Raw genomic sequence first — 16,942 nt, 5'->3', positions numbered from 1 at the left:
GAAATTTGGTGAGCAGGGTATATGAGATCATCGGAAAACAGCTAGTTGTTTCGTATTCACATATTCATATGCATGTTGGCTAAGACATGTCTTTATATATGAGGTGTATATGGCTTAAATATATTTTTTACTAGCAGATCAGATGTCTGACATTCTCAATAGGTAGAAGGCTTAGAATATCAATAAATAATTGAAATTATAACAAAAGCGGCAGGCAAAGCACCAGTAGTGCTTAACGGAGATCTAGGAAGTACAGGAGAGGTTCGGAGAAGGCAGATTGTACCGGATGTCTTCTCTTTGGCCTCCCATATCCACTCTCCTCCTTTCTCAAGCCAGCTTTTGTCCTGGGAGACTGGCCTAGGTGGCCTGCAGCTCCGTTTGGCCAATGGGAAGCCCCAGCACTACTAGACTAGCAGGGATGAGAAGAGTAAGGGCCTTTATTCCCATGTTCTTTCCCTGCAGGGTCGCCTGGGACTACCTCTGTGTCTAGTCCTAAAATCACCTCTCTGGGCGTCGCTCTGGAAGGCTCTCTGCCCTCCCAGTTTCCAGTAGCCACTGGTTTCCCCTGCGCCCTGTCTATGCAATTATAAATACCTCCTTTATTAAACCCTCTTTAAATTATCCTAATTTGAAAGTGCCTTCTCTTTCCCCCTACCCAGCAGATCCAAATAGAAACAAGGTTATACAGGGTGTCTCCACTGCACCACTCAAGGTCTAATCTCTCTGAGGGAATAAGGGAAAGATTAAGAAATGCATTTGTGGATTCTTGCAACTTTGGTTGTTTTGTTTTAGAAGCCAGACTGTTGTAAGAACAAAAGAGATAAATACAATACCTTTAAAAATCCAAAAGTGAGAAAGTGCTTGTGTAATTTAACCAAAAACTATATTTGCATTAATATTCCCTGATGATAGTACAGTTATCCTTAAACCACAATTTCTTTAACAAGTAAACCTATTACTCACCTCGACAAGCTGTTCTTTCTGTTCTGAGAATTTACAGGCATATTCAGCCAAACCTTCTAAATTTCCTTCTACTCCAGTAAGTTTTAATGCTTTTAGAACCACATGATCGGCATGGTATTTTAACAGATCCGCTGCCCGCTGAGTGGCTGTACTATGAAGCTGCAGATGGCGGGGGTGGAGGGTGATGAAACAAAGGCAACAAACCATGAGATTTCGTGACCACGCCCCTCAGATTCACTTTAAAAACCAAAGAGTAGCAACCTCCACACAGTCCCACTTGAACCTTGAAGGGGAAAGGTGTAAAGATCGCCGTGGGGATGGAAGCAGCTGTAGAGACCCGGGGAGCTTGCAAGCCGTCGCCAGGGCAGGGGCAATGTCTACATCTTTGAGTCCCCAGTGTCGGCAGTGATGCTGTGTGTAGAATGTGGCCTGGTCATCCTGGCCGATGAGCCCGGTCCCTGGTTCATTCTACTCTCAATCAGCTCTTGCCCACATGGTTTCTCTCTTACCTCAAAAAACGCTTCTGCCACCCTTAAAGTCAGTGAGGAATAGAACAGTATTAACAGTATGGCATTCAAAGGATTAAGAAAGAAATCCATTAGTAGTTTGTGATCATGTTATTTTTATCAGATTTTTTGAAAAGTGTATCAATGTGGGATTTAATCAATTAGCTATTCAACAGAATTTTATTATGTATCTCTCTCAAGTCCGGCGCTGGGTTAGAGCCTGGACATTCGTGACAAGTAGGTCACAACCCCTTCCCTCAGCAGGGTTACAGTCTATCGACAGTTGTTTTTCAGAACTTCTAACTCTTGGGCCACAGGAGGAACAATACATAAAAGGGTAACAAACCTCCTAAGGTTCTATTTGACGTGGGAGTGGATTTTAAGCATGGTTCATTCAAACTGGGTATCTTTGGGTTACTATGCAAAATCTTCTCCTTATTCTGGTCTCTAAAATAATAATAATAATAATAATAATAATAATAATAATAATAATAATAATGTGACAGGTTATTTTTGGGTTCTCCAGAAAGAGATAATTTTTAATAACACTGTCCCCAGAAAAATCTGACCTTGAATTAAGCCTATTTGAATGAAGTGACTTTTTTTTTCCTGGAAGTAATCCAATGTCAACTCAAATTATAGGACTTTCTGCAAATTAACAATAGGGCAGTCCACATTCATGCAATCAAGTGAGAATAATTACTGTCAGAAACAAAGACATTAAAACGTACTTTCTTTTGGAAACAAAAGACTGCATAAGAATTTTCAAAGATTTTGTTTACCCATCAGGGCCTTAGAGGATACTTAATGCCAGCCCTTTATTTTACAGACCATGAAACAGGTCAAGTAACTTGTCTAAGGTCACGTAACGTTTACAAATTGTTCCAGAGACAACTTATTAGCAACCCTAAGGGAAGAAGGGTAAGTAACACAAAGTTCCTGCTCCGTGCAATGCACTGACAACAGCTTTATATAGACGTTATGTCCCTTAATTCTAACAAAGATTCTAGGCTAACGTAAGAGGTAAGAAAAATGAAACTTGTGGAAAGCCCTCAGCCTAGTACCAAAGGGATGTGTGCTCTCTGATAGTCGTTTCTAACAATAGTTTAGTTAAAATTAAATAGGTTGGGAAAAAATGGGTAGGGTTTTTTTAAACCATAGAAAATCATACCTTCTATGTTTGACAGAATATTAAAATGAAGGTTTCAATAGAGGTCGGTACCAAGTAAGATGTGAAAGACATCACCATGTATATAACTTAGAAAAGAAACATTCAAAACCCAATTTTATTCTCTTGATCTCTTGACCCACTTCAAAACTATGACGGAATCAAGAAATTAGAGATGAGGGAGAGGAGAGGTTTTTGGGGGGAGGATCTGTTTGGACAGCTGATGGTGCTGGCTGCGAGTTCCACCTTCCCGGGCGCCCAAGGAGAGGGAGCAATGTGACATGGGGCTTGCACTAAGGGCTGACGAGGGGGACAGCAGGAGCGCCTCTGAAGGACACACTCAAGTATCCACAAGAGAGAGTCAGCTTTAAAAATCTACTTAGCCCAAAGCATCTTACAGGGCACCAGTCACTAAGAACTTCCCGCCTCCCCACTTCCTGTCTTCTCTCCCACACCTGGCAGAGATCAGCCACAGAAACTGGATCATGAGGGATGAAGGTGTGAACGAGAGACAGGAGACCACACTTCCCTCCAAACCCTCGCTGGGGCTGAGGGAATGGGAAATAGGAGGCAAGTCCTACAACTGAAATAATGATTAATATAGTGGAGTGAACATTCTCATTCTTGAACTGAGACTGTGTTTTATGATGTAAAGCAGAGATTGGCAAACTTTTTCTGTAGAGGCTAAATAGGAAAGAGTTTAGGCTTTTCAGGCCACACAGCTTGCACTGCAACCGCCCAACTCTGCTGTTGATGTGAAAAAAAGAAAACAAAACAGCAGACAAAAGCAAATGAACAGGACTGTCCCCCAAAATTTTATTTAGGAACACAGACAACCTGGTTGTAGTTTGCAAACCCCTGACTTTAGGTGACTTTCAACGACCTGAGAGTGACCAAGTAAGTCATGGAAGAACCAAGTCTTCATTTAGGGAACCAAAGGAACATTTTTCAAATATAACACAATTAAGGTATAATTTATACACAATGAAATGTACCAAGAGTACAGTTTGATGAGTTTTGACAAACATATAGACCAACCACCACAATCAGTATTTCCATTTCCATTACCCCAGAAAGTTCTCCTTTATAGTCAATATCCCCAAACTCCTGACTCCAGGCAGCCACTGATCTATGTCACTTCAAATTAGTTTTGGCTCTCCTAGAATTTCTTCCGAATAGATATATATCTATCTCTACATCTATCTATCTGTATAGCTACACATATAGATATAGAGATAGAGAGATATACACATACAGAAATGGAGATAGAGAGGCAGAGACAGTGACAGATACAGAGACATACACACACGTTCTTTTGTTTCCGGTTTCTTATGTTCAGTATAACATTGTGACGTCCATATTTTTTTAAAAATTGATTTCAAGGAAAGAGGGAAAGGGGGAAGAGAGGGAGAGAGAGACACCCACCTGCTGCTCCGTCCATTTAGCCTTCATTGGTTGCTTCCTGCATGCTCCCTGACTGGGGATTGAACCCACAACAGTGGCACATGGGAACGACGCCCTAACCAACTGAGATACCCAGCCAGGGTGTGACATCCACATTGTTGCCTATACATTGATATTGTTCCTTTTATTGCTGAGTAATATTTGGTTTAGTTATACCAAAATTCTTTTATCAATTTCCATTGATGAAAATCTAGGTAGTATCCAGTTTGGGGCTAATAAAAATAGAGCTGCTATGAACATTCATGTACAAGTTTTGAGATTGATGGCACTAATAAAATGGCGGCTTCAAAAGAAAGTTTTAGAAATCATTTTCTGCATACAGGGACATACGAATACTTACACATTTCATATGTACCATATACAACATGAAAATTCACAAAGAATTCAAAGAGGCTAGATTCCAAATGATACTCACTTCTTTCTTAAGTTCATTGAGGCTGTGACTGATTTTCAGTATACTGAGTTCCAGTTCTTCAGCAATGCTTTTTGTTTTCTTGCTTTGCTAAAGAATTTAAAAAGTATATATGTAGAATTACTACATCTTTTTTGTCTGATAATGCCAATTTTACTTGAACTATAAATTATAATAAATTCCTAATATTCTGTGCACTATAAGAAAAGTAGATTTCAAAAATTCACCTGTTTATGGTTAGAAAAGAAGATAGAATTTTAAGTATTTAGTTATATTTTCCCACTCTAACTATAAACAGATTAATTTCTAAAATCTAAACTTTGTTTAATAAATTTATGTCTAAAACTAAACTATTCTATCTTATGCCTGGAATGCTCATCTCCTCACTCTTAACCTGTTAAAAACTAACACCCTATTCCTCTTCAAGCTCTTACATAAATGTCTCTTTCTCAGAAAGTCCTCCTCAGATCACATAATCTTAACTAAACCCTCGTCTTATCCACGCTAACCTTTTCTCTAAGGACCCATCCTGGTATGGCGTTACATATTTACTCTTTGATATTCTTTACTTGTTTGTTTCATGTCTGTCTTCCCCACTAGGCCTTGGAAGGCTCCCTGAGGGCTGGGATCATATTTCTTCGTGTCACCACTGAATCTACAATACCTGGCACTGCAAATGGAAGGTAGTGAGTATTCAGTCCTTTGAATGCATAAATCAAAATTAAATGTCAGTATTTTCAAGAAGCCATCTTGATCCCTCCTCCCTAAATAAAAATCCATCCTCCTTCAAATTCTCTCAGCACACAATCTGTATCTTCTTTTTGGATACTTCCAAAGCTTTTAATACTTGCCTCACCCCTTCCCACATTTTTCTACATTGCAAAATTCTTGCAGGCAAAGATTTTATCTTCTTCTTCATCTTTAGATTTCCAGTGCCTGGCATATAAAAGGCACTCAGTAACAACTGCTAAAATAAATGAATGAATGAACAATGCACCTGGTATGCAGAATCGGAGATCTGAGTGCTTGTGAAATATGTGAAAGGTGCTAACTGCAAATTTAAGTGCTGATAGAATCAGATTCCCAACACAAATAGCATTTTCTTACAGAAACTCTTTTCACTGGATGTTGGGCTTAAAATTTAACACCGAAGCAATCTATACTTTAGATTAGATATCACATAGGTAATTCAAACTAAATGCAAAATCCTGTTGTTATCCCTCACACCACTCCGCTCCAGGTTAAGTGTCCCCATTACTGTGAGCATTTACAGTGCTGCAATGCCAAGAAAATACGAGAGAAATCTGCGATTCATGTCTACTCTTCATTCATAAATCAATTTTTTAGAAGTTTTTAAAAAAGATTTTATTTATTTATTTTTAGAGAGAGGGGAAGGGAGGGAGAAAAAGAGGGAGAGAAACATCAATGTGTGAGAGACACATCAATTGGTTGCCTCTCACACGCCCCCAACTGGGGGCCTGGCCAGCAACCCAGGCATGTGGCCTGACTGGTCATTAAACCCGCGACCTTTCAGTTCACAGGCCGGCACTCAGACTACTGAGCCCCACCAGCCAGGGCCATTAATCAATTTAACACGGACATAAACTCTGTTTTGTTCCGTACACTCTCAGTCACATTCACCCTTTTTCTTCATCTTTACTGCCAAAGCTTTTGTTTAAGACTTCCAGATGTGTTCTCTCCATGCTATATGTCAAAAACCACGTTAAATACTGTTTTGACATAGCTGCAGTCTAAAAACTAAAGGGGCCAGAGACACCGCAGGCCTGCGTCTCTCAAGGTGGAATTGCCCTCCACAGGAACCTGGGCCCTTGCTTCCTGTGTTGTCCCACTTCTGCCGGCCTTCACCACGCTGCCCAGATACCGCCTGTGTGTGAAGCATACCAGCAGCCTCTTTAAGGTCCTTTAGGTCAAGGCTGCCCACCACTCTCAGACCAGGAATCTGTTCAAGAGTGAAAAATCCTTCCCCCGCCAGCTGGACCCACCCTCGTCTTTGTTGCATCTAGACCCCAATGTTTCCTAAACCGCTGTGTCTGTAAACCAAGCTGTCCTCAGAGTTAAGAGCTGTGCACATGTGAATGGCTCCAGCGGTAAGACTCAGGCCCCCAGAACCCGGAGATAGGGGTCTCCTCCTCTGCTCTTCACTCCAAGGAAGCATTTTGGGGAGGAATGTTCCAGAGGTGAGTTTGGTGGAAGAGTAGGGACCACAGGGTGAACTAGTAGATGACAGGGGCACAGAATCCAGAGTGGCCAGGATGAGAAACAGGCCTAGAAATGCTAAGTCCTTTGAGGGCCAAGTAGGAGGGAGACAAGCAATGAGACACCCTGGTCTTCCTCTGGACCACGTTCATATTCCTGGTGATTGCATTTGCTTCCACATCTCTCAAAACTTAAGGAAAGAGCTACTACATAAAATTTACTTGGATGAAAAGAGATTCTTACAGCCTGAATCCACACAGAAATCAATGGCTGCAGTTCCCTCCTCGCTTGAGCTGACAGTTCCAGGATGCGCTCTCTATGTTCATGGCTGGTATACGCAGAATCCGTGAAGTCCTCTGTACGCTCCAAGATGGCTTCCAATGTTGCAGAAAGACTCTCTTTGGACTGAAAATAAAGATTCTCCCGAAGAGTTTCAATATTCATCTGAGAATAAAACAGACACACATCCACATGAGTGTTCCCACCTAACGAACAGGGACTGTACTTTCCAGCAGTGCCCAGGAAGACACTAGCAATTTCTTTCCCTGGCTGTGGGCTCAGGAGAAATACAGCCTCCACCGCAGACTATATTCTCCACTAACCCAGGAGGACACGTGGCTCTGGAGTCACCAATGGCCATGTAGAGCCTCATTCCAATAGCTGTTAATTCCCATAAAATCAGTGAGTATGAAGGCAGAAAGAACATTATCATGTAGCAACAGGTGGAGAAAATGAACCAGCCTCCAGGTAAAGGATCTGCATTTGAGAAAATGCTGAGGCAAAGCCCTAGAAAATGTTACACCCAAATATGATTGTGTACTGAGCCCAGAGGAAGGGTGTGGAGGGTGGAGGGTACGCGGCCAACAGCACCTCCCACACCAAAATATCCTCTACCGGGAAGCCTATATAATCTTTCTTAAAAGGTAAAGCTTATGATATTGCCACCTCCCTCTAATTGGCTCCTCACCATCTAAAAATCAAGCCCAAACTTCTATTGTATAACACAACACCCTCTAGGGCCTATCTTTATATACCTCTTTGATAGTCTGTCTTATCCCCTACCCCCCACTTTCACTTCAGCCACCCAGTGCTTAGAGTGCCTTCAATATGTGACAGACACGTGTTTACTGGGACAATCGTCCTCTCTCAGTTTTCTAAGATACGCTATGCCACTTCAACCTTATGTAACCTCTAGCCCATGAAATATATCACAGAAACAACTCGGGTCAGGAGGCAACAAGAGGGGATGATCACGACTGGTCACAATGAAGGTGCTGAGAAGAGTGGCTTATAGTGTTTTAGTCCCTTCACAAAGACTATGTCAAGTTAATCCTTCGTATGACCCATGCAAATATTAAGGTTTATGAAAATCAAGAGGCCATAGGGGCTGCTTGCTGCCCCTTGTCCTCCTGGCCCGAGCTGTCTCCAGTGTCATTTCATCATATGTAGACAGGATTTTTTTTTTTTAAGCTGGGAAAGAACATGGGTATTAGTGAGGTATGGAGTTGACAATGAGGGTCTGCGAATTTGAGAATTTGAACAGAATTGCAACATAAACATCAGCTATGCTGACTGCATCATTTACGTTAAGGTTTTTTCTTTTTCTCTTCGAAAGAACATGGATGCGTTTTTAAACAGTAATTTAGGACAGTTATTTTTTTGAAGGCCATTCATTTTTAGGGTTTCAGAAGATTTGTCCATACGTTCACAGTACCAGATACAGTAAAAGTATTTTCCTCTACAGATTATACTCTCTATCCAAAAAAAGTCAAGATGCCAAAAACAGAACCACGGGTAGTGAGACTGAGTCTATTCACGATAGCTCTGCCCTTCAAAATGCCTGACGATGACAGGGTCAGCAGCTAGAGCCATTGGCCACAGGTATGGTGCTGCCCCGAGTTAACCTGGCCAGAAATGCAGCGTTAAGGAGCAAAAGACCTGGCTCTAACCCTACTTGTTTTTGATCTTTGACAACACATCTCTCCCCTCAGCCTTCATAAGAAAGAGGGGATTAGAAAAATAATCTCTAAGATGCCTTTCAGTCATAAAAACTCTAAGAGAATGGTCCCTCCTTGCAGCTTCTTTCCCCTCGGGGGGATTTATGGCAGAACTATTAATAACAACAGTTCTTGTGAGTATTGTACAGCATGTAGGCAGACTCAGGGGTATGAGCTGGAAGGTCATGGACATTGGGATTAAAAAGTCCTGGTTTTAAAGGTCTCCATCACTTACTAGCTTTTTTCCTCAAATATGTGGAACAGACTGACAGTGACTGGAGGGGAGGCAAGAGGGGGATAATGGGAGAAAGGAGGGGGAGGGTCTAGTTAAAGAACACGTACGAATGACGCACAGACAGGGACATCAGTGTGGGCACTGACTGTGGGAGCGGGGGGGGGGATGGGTGGAGGCGGGCAAAGGGGGAAAAACTGGGACAACTGTAACAGAATAACAAAAAAAACCTAATAAAAAAAGTGGGCATAATAATATCCACCTAAAAAGGAAGTTAGAGATTAAATAATATTATTAAAAGCATAGTCCCTAACAAGAACAAGGGGTTCTTTTACCCCTTGTTTCCTACTTGGCCCTTCACACAATTAAAAGTCAAAGTGGAGGATCCAAGATGGTAACAGCGTAGGTGAAGGTCACACTCAGCTCCTCCCAGAACCAAACCAGAATTTCAACTAAATTACAGAACAATCAGCCTGAAAAGTCAAAATGCAGTAGATGAAAACAACGCCATCTCTGTCACAGCCCTGCCTATTGAAAGGTGATAACCCTTAGTCATCTTAGATAACTTCTTGGGGCCCTAGTTTTTGCCTCTGTTGACGAGGGGTTGTGCTGGATGATTTCCCAGGGCCCTCTTGATTCAGATGTGGCTCCTACCCAGGGAGCAGCTTCACCATCTCTCTGATTTCTGATAAGAAGTTCGGCCCTCAAACGATGGGGAATTCTAGAGTCAGACTTGCCAACTTCAAATCCCAACTCTGGCACTTCCTAGCTGCAAGGATACTTAATCTCTGTTTTTCAGTCTCTTCAACAGTCTAATGCGGGGATAATAACAATAGTTCTTGTGAGAACTAGACATATACCTACACTTAAAGAACTCAAAACAGGGCTAGCACGGAGCAAGTGCTCAAGAAATGTTAGCATGTATCATTTTTCATTTTAAAATTTCAATTATACTAAATACTATTACTGCTACTGTCTCAAAATATGAATTCTATAACACAGGGAAGAGCAGGAATTACGGCAGAAATGATTTGCTGTCTGTCATTGTCCATGGATGGTATAGCACTGCTCCAGAGACTTGGTTAGGAACACACTTCTAAGCAGGTGGCAGGAGGCTACAGCCAAACCATACAGCTAACCAGGGCCAGAGTAGCTACTCTAACCCAAGGCCAGTGTTCCTTGGACATACCCCACTAAGCCAGATGTTACTGATTATTAAATTTGTACCTCGTGGCATTTTTTAAAGGGAGTCATGGCTTTTGTAAAGCATCTATTCTAAAATATTACACAGAAATAAAGCTATCACCTGTAGCGATGCTCCTTTAAAATGGAAAGAAAAAAATCAAAATATACTCCCTTTATTCTTACCTTGAATTCTTTAATTCCAGTAAAAATACTGAGTGATGCAATGTCAGTCTCTCCCTTGGGTTTGCAGTCAGTCACAATCTCGATTACCTTATCCAGTGCCACTTTCATTCGGTCAAATACTCCCTCTTTGTTTTTATGGGCCGATTCACAGTTGGGATGCCTGAGACACGTCTTCAAAACAATTGAAGCTTTTTATTTTAAGATTTGATCCATATCCTAACACACAAAATCTTACAGAGAACACGTCATGCTAATAAAAATGGTTCTTTACCAAAATCTCCCGGGTCCCTGGCTCACCCAGCTGCTTCTCCTCACTACACGTGGAAGCAGGACGAGTAAAAAGCGATAGCAAGGTTAAGTGAAAAAGGCAGAGTGCAAAGCTGTATCTTTATACTTCAGTAATCAGTTTACTTAAAATTTTTGGAAAAAAACCCTGTATCTTATCTTTAGCATGATTAGAAATATTTTTAAATGTTGCCTTACAGGTGCAGGAACTACAAAAGAATGAGGAAAAATGAACAGATGATACATGACTGTGGCTGTATCTTGGAGTTTTTAAAAGTGATGTAAATGAAAAACTACTCAAGGGCTTAGACACAAACAGAGGCTTCCACGTGGGCTCCAGTGAGATATGTTTTTGTGGCTTTAGTGATCCCAGCAGAGTAAATATTCTGAGCAGAAAGAGCAATTCTAACAAGATGTTTACTAGTTCATTCTTGAATTGTACCCATTTGCTGGCCAACTGCTGTTTGGAATCACAAGCTCTTGACTGACAGCGGTGTTTAAAGTAGGATAAGGGATTAGAGATATGAATTTACAGAATAAACAAGCTAAGGGCTGACTTAATACGCCACTGTTACTTAACAGATTCTAACTTGCCTAGCCTGTGCTAGAGGTACGTGTGCTGGCTCCCCAAGGAGACTGGCAAAACCCGCAGGCAGTGACCATATGGGACAGGCCTCTATTCCCTGCACCTAATATACCATCTTCTGCTTAGGTGCTCAAGCAAAGATGACTCATGGGTTAATTGCTATTTGGAACCGGGGAAGAAAGTTAGCGTTCTTACTAAAAAATAACTGAGATTCAAACTAGGAGAGCCTATATTCCAACTTATCACTCTGATCTTTTAAAAAATGTAAAATATTTAAATTAGATGTACTTCATCAGGTTCTCTAGTTAATTTACAACACAGTAAGACAAAACATTTTCTTACCTTTGAAGCTGTGAGAAGCATCATTGTACACTTTTCAAGCACTGCCCTAGCTGCTGCCATTTTTGCCTTTTTCTTTTCATCTTTCAGATCCTAAAAAGGAAATAGAATCACCGAGCAGTCTAGGATCATGTGAACAATACAATTTCTTGAAAAATCATTTATTCAACAACGACAATACTCAACAATTAAGTAACAGGATTTAAAAAGTGACAAAGTGAAAAGAAACAGAATAAAGTTTTACAAAATGTCACCTAAATACATGAACAGGATAGAGTGGAGCAAAACAGCTGCCCTTATGAAGGGCGCCAGAGCCAGGGACTGAGACCAAGGGAGAGGCTGCCACCTGGCTCACGCTCTGGTCGCCTGCCACACCTGACATCTCGTGCCATGAGGACACACCTCACTCCTAACCATAAATCATCTCCTTATGCTTTTCTTAAATGAATGTGATTCATTTATTGAGCATCTATGGGCTATTATTTCCTTCAGAATAGACACTTAAAGTCAACTCTTTCAGGGACCATGTCTAATTAATTCCATCTAAGTACTTACTCATGTCAACACAAGGTTTGTTCGTCCTAAATTTAACCAACACGCTGCTCTGAAATGTTTTTAAGATGTTTCATAGATATATAATCTCTCCCAACTAGTAATGAACTCTGAAGCAAGAACTGTATTTTGAACTTTTTTCTTTCAGTCCTTCCTCATTGAGCCCTTGATGGCATGTGCGCTATCACAGCAGTGCTGAGTGTTGCTCAGCAAATCTAGAACCAAATACTCCTCCTAACAATTTGGTTATGACCAACTAAATCAGAGGTCAGCATGTATTTTCAATAAAAGGCCAGACAATAAAATTTTTAGGCTTTCTGAGACCTAAAGTTTGAGAATGATTTGGCTTTTATTTGTTTTAGTAAATGTTTATAGTAGAGTCAAAGTTATCCCTATCATATCACTCTCATTCAGTTGCATCCCAATATAGCTTTCTTTAAAGGAAAAGGAACTGCCCATAAACCAGAAGTTAATTCAGTTCACAAGGTCACATCCCAAAGGACTGTGTCCTACAGAGGAATATCATCCATCATGAGTATTTAACAAAACCAAAAGTCAAAATCATTTCAAATTTCCCCTTTGTCTTTGACATGCTGAACAGGACGTTTTGCAAAAGAATCTATGGGTCTAGCTGACAATGCACTAAGTGTGTTTGCCATATGTAACTCCTGTAAGCCTCATACGATAGCATATATTGTATGGTGATGGCCAGTGATGGAAAAGGTGGCATCTCAATCCCTTACGGGGCTGGTTCACAGGACAAAACAGAGGCTTCCATAAACCCCAGGTGGTCCCAGAAGCACTAAGTGAGGCATCAGGGTCTAGTCTGCCACTTTCCGGGCCAAAATCCATCTTCCAACTCCAGCTGCAACCAGGAACGTTCACAGCCCAGACTAGAGCCAATGGGACTATACCAAAGCACCCCAAGAAAAAGTCAATTATTATGTATTCAACTTGCTGACAAGATAGATTCAGGTACAAAGACCCCAGCAAGGAAAAGTCAATCCTGGATATAATATGGTCTTCTACCCTCCTCAGTTTCAGAACTGGTAAGTGTGAATCGGGAAAGAGATCAATAAAGAACTAATATCACAGTTCAGTTTGAAAACTATAGGCCTTAGAATCTATAGGCCTGAGTTTGATCTGCTAGAAGCATGACCTTGAAGAAGTTTATTATCCTCTCAGGTCCAGTTTCCTCACGCATGAAATAGCAATGACAAGACCTACTCTATAGGGATGTTCTGAGAATTAAAGGTGGTCATGGGCGTTAAGTGCCTAACACACAGTCAATGCAAATAAATCATGGCTTGGGTTATTACTATTAATCTAATGTAGAATAATTACAGAAAGCTGTAATAACAGAATAATACATAAACATTACAGAAAGAATAATAACAGACATACAGCAAAATACTGTTAAGACTACATATGACTTAGTTATTGTCTGAGCCCTGGTCAAAGAGTCAAATGGAAAGTTTCACAAAAGAGGAAGTACTTGAGTTGGGCCTTGAAGGCAAGTATGACCTTCCCAGTGTGTGAGATGGGAACAAATAACTGTTATATGTGCACAGGAGAAATGTGCATGTATTTGAAAACTTTAAAATGTGGTAAACACATACATTTTGTCTGTCTCCAGTTAGATGTGCAAACTCCACCATTTCATTTCCAAATTGACTGAATATTTGGACAAACTCTTGAAAGCTATTCACTTTCTCCAGTCTTTCCATAGTTGCAAGAACCTGCAAAACAGAGTATTTTAGTATCTGGTGTAGATGTGAAAGAGACTGAGATGTCAAGGCTACGCAGAGAGAGTTAAAAAGAGAAATTTTCAATTTGAGGGGAAAGCTGAGAGGGAGGAGTCTGAGAAGAAGTCAGGCAGCAGAAGCAGAAGCAGATTCAAAGGTTGGAATCATCGAGGGGATGATTTGCTTTTAGGATGGAGAGACTTGGAATGACTTGAGAATGAAAAGGAAAAAGCTAAAGAAATGACTAATGTACAGGAGAATATATACAAGAAAATATGCAAGAGAAGAAATCACTTATGTAGCAAATTCTGGAGAAGGTGAGAATGGGTAGGACCAACGTAACTAAATCTTCAGAGGATGAGCAAGGGAGTGAGCATAAGAGACGGTCCACAGAAGCTTTACGGTTCAGTTAACCAGAACTGGGAAACCCCGTTCTCCTCAGGACAGGGGAGGGAATGTATCTGCAGAGAGAGGAGTGGAAAGGGAGGCTTGGGAACTTCAAGAACAGGAAAACAGTGTGGCTCGGTCAGGAATAGTCTGTGTTAAATAAAGTAATTGCCAAGAAGCTTTGGGCAGCCAGGGGTGAAGAGGGAGCAAGAATCTACAGTAGAGGCAACAGAAAATGTCCTGTGTATTCTTCAAATGAGAAATAAAGTAAATAGATGTGAAACACAGTTTCAAATGCTTTTCTCTAAAATAACACTACTGGATTAGTTTTAGTCAGACCCAGATAGGTAAAGAAAACACAGATATCCTGTGTTTACTTATTTTTAATGAGGATATGATGGATGTTTGGCGTGTTAATCTGCCCTGGCAGCTCAGGAAGTGCAGGCGACTAGCACAGATAAGGCGATTGATTGCCACACCACCACTGAGCAGAACCTCTGTCTTTCAAAGACAGGGGGGTTATTTTTATTCCTCCGGCACTGCCCAATCCATTCCCCTCTCCAATTTCTTTTTCCCTTTAAACTTACACTTGTGGTTAACGCAACACTCACCGGGTAGCTTTGTCCCCAGACCCTATGGGGACCATCCTTTCCTTGGCTGATAGCCCTCCTCCTTGCCTAGTGAATTACCCAGGGAAGAAGTGATTCTATACACCCTGGCTTCCGGGATGATCAAGGAACACCATTATCTGAGACACTGGAAGAATTTAAATCTATTCTCTAAGTTTTGTAATCATTCAGTAATATTTAGGGACTTTGCATAGAGAAATTTCATAGTGTAGATAGATGTGGCTTCAGGAAACTGAATATTTTCTTAAGCTTATCAGCTGTTACTCTGTGACTTGGAAAAAAGGCACTGAGGAATTCAGCATTTTTATCAGTTAGGTTTCTACTACATGCATTGTCATGATGTTCAGCTTTTCTTCCAGATTTGTATACAGAGAAGTCTTTCAACAATAAGCCTCAATGAGTAGATAATAAGTTTTCTAAGAAAAAGTTTAGTCCCAGTACACATATCAATTAGGAATTAACAGGTATAGAAGAAATACCACTTTCAAGTTATAGACAATTAGAGTTATAATTAAACAATAATTACAGAATTAAATTGTTAATTAAACAATTAAAATAGACAAGCATTGACAAATTACCTACAATTAACCAAAAAAAAAAAACCCAAAACAACAAACCAACTTTTCAAGCAACCCTGAAAGACCCAGTATAGAAACACCAGAAAGGAAGTACCTTGTTTCTTGATGTTATTATCTGCTTAATGACCACGCGGTCTGCCAGCAGCAACACTTTTGTCACTGAAGAAAGAAGTAATCTTGCAGCCTTTATAACTCCTGTTTTGTCTGTAAAAATTGTGATCTGGCCACCAGATTCTGCATGATTCAAGTTGCTTACATCTGTAAGCGCTGCAATTGTTTCTCCTAAAAAGAAAGTCAAGGGAGAAATGTCCAGTTGGGAATAAGGCACACTTAAATTAAAATCCAGACTCCTCTCTAACCTTGTGGGTCATGTGCATGATGGGTAGAAGCTTGGCTTCATGGTTGTCACTTTTAATTTATGTGTAACTAGCTTGTGTTGGACCTTAACGTAAAACCCAAAGTCAGCCAAATACAAATATTTATTGAGCTCCCACATAAAATATAAAACTTGACTAGTAGCCAAGTAAAAAGTGAAAACACACGGCAAGAGTTTAACACAGGGAAAGAAAAGTAAAAAATAATAATTATAACAACGACTACTATTTATTGAGTATTTTCTATGGGCCAAATGCATATATGCATCATAACAAAACACTTCTATAAACACTATTATTGTCCCTATTATATAGGTGAGAAAACTGAGGTTTAAAAAGTTTACTGGCTTGCCCAGTATCACACTGCCAGCAAGTGGAAGAGTTGGGACTAAAATACAGGCATTCTAACTCCAAAGATCCAGTTGTTTATCACTATTTTATACCATTTCCCTCAAAAAATACTAAAGGTCCGGAGGAGAAAATGATTACTATGGGATGAGTGGGCTACAAACATCTCAGAAGTGATTTAAGTCTTATATTTGTACATCTTAAGAGAAAATAGAGCTTCCACATTATCCAACTGTAGGAGGCACCATTCTCATACTCTTACCTGAGTGTCTGTAAGAGGCAGTTCTCAAGATGGGAAAGGACACTTCAGATGAGAAGAGACAGGATGTGGAGCCCATGACATCAGGTGGCTTCCTAAGACTCATATATGGGGTTGCCTAGGCTTATAGTACTTTCAGAGTACCAACCACAGTCTACTTGGGTCAGGGTACCATGTCTCTTTCCTCACCCTACACTGAGCACAGTGACACACTACAAAGCCACTAAGGTGAGCGGGACTCAGAATACCCTTCATTAGAAGACTCTACTCTTGCTTTAATTAAGGGTTGCTGTAAGAAATAGCAATATGAAGATCATCTCTACATTTTCTATTAAATTGTCCATTGCATTATGCAATGGCTTTTGTGTAAGTGCCCACACAATAATTTAGTGGCAGAAAAAAAAGTTGCTCTCCTCTTGACAAGCAGCTTTGTTTCCTTTCAACCGTGAGGATTATATAACCCTTTCTTTCCCACATTTCTGTCTTGCCTTTCAGGAAGTACAAACATAAATTTCATGCATAATTAGAATAAC

At 40.5% G+C, this 16,942-nt stretch overlaps 1 protein-coding gene across 1 annotated transcript in view; it reads right to left on the bottom strand.

Moving 5' to 3' along the window:
• Nucleotides 1-16,942, bottom strand: part of CTNNAL1 (catenin alpha like 1) — a 52,293-nt gene that overhangs the window by 19,201 nt on the left and 16,150 nt on the right. Inside the window, exons 3-9 of the mRNA XM_054584560.1 lie at nt 15,523-15,710; nt 13,709-13,828; nt 11,541-11,630; nt 10,328-10,498; nt 6,974-7,174; nt 4,517-4,603; nt 964-1,122 (exon numbers count right to left, since the gene is read on the bottom strand). Of these exons, the coding sequence (XP_054440535.1) occupies nt 964-1,122; nt 4,517-4,603; nt 6,974-7,174; nt 10,328-10,498; nt 11,541-11,630; nt 13,709-13,828; nt 15,523-15,710 (1,016 nt within the window). The remainder of the gene's footprint in view (nt 1-963; nt 1,123-4,516; nt 4,604-6,973; nt 7,175-10,327; nt 10,499-11,540; nt 11,631-13,708; nt 13,829-15,522; nt 15,711-16,942) is intronic.

Source organism: Pteronotus mesoamericanus, unplaced genomic scaffold (genome assembly GCF_021234165.1).
Source record: "Pteronotus mesoamericanus isolate MK-2021 breed Mesoamerican mustached bat unplaced genomic scaffold, CSHL_Meso_final contig_78, whole genome shotgun sequence".
Taxonomy (NCBI): Eukaryota; Metazoa; Chordata; class Mammalia; order Chiroptera; family Mormoopidae; genus Pteronotus; species Pteronotus mesoamericanus.
The sequence above is the reverse complement of the archived record's forward strand: the minus strand, read 5'-3'. Positions and strand labels throughout refer to the sequence as shown.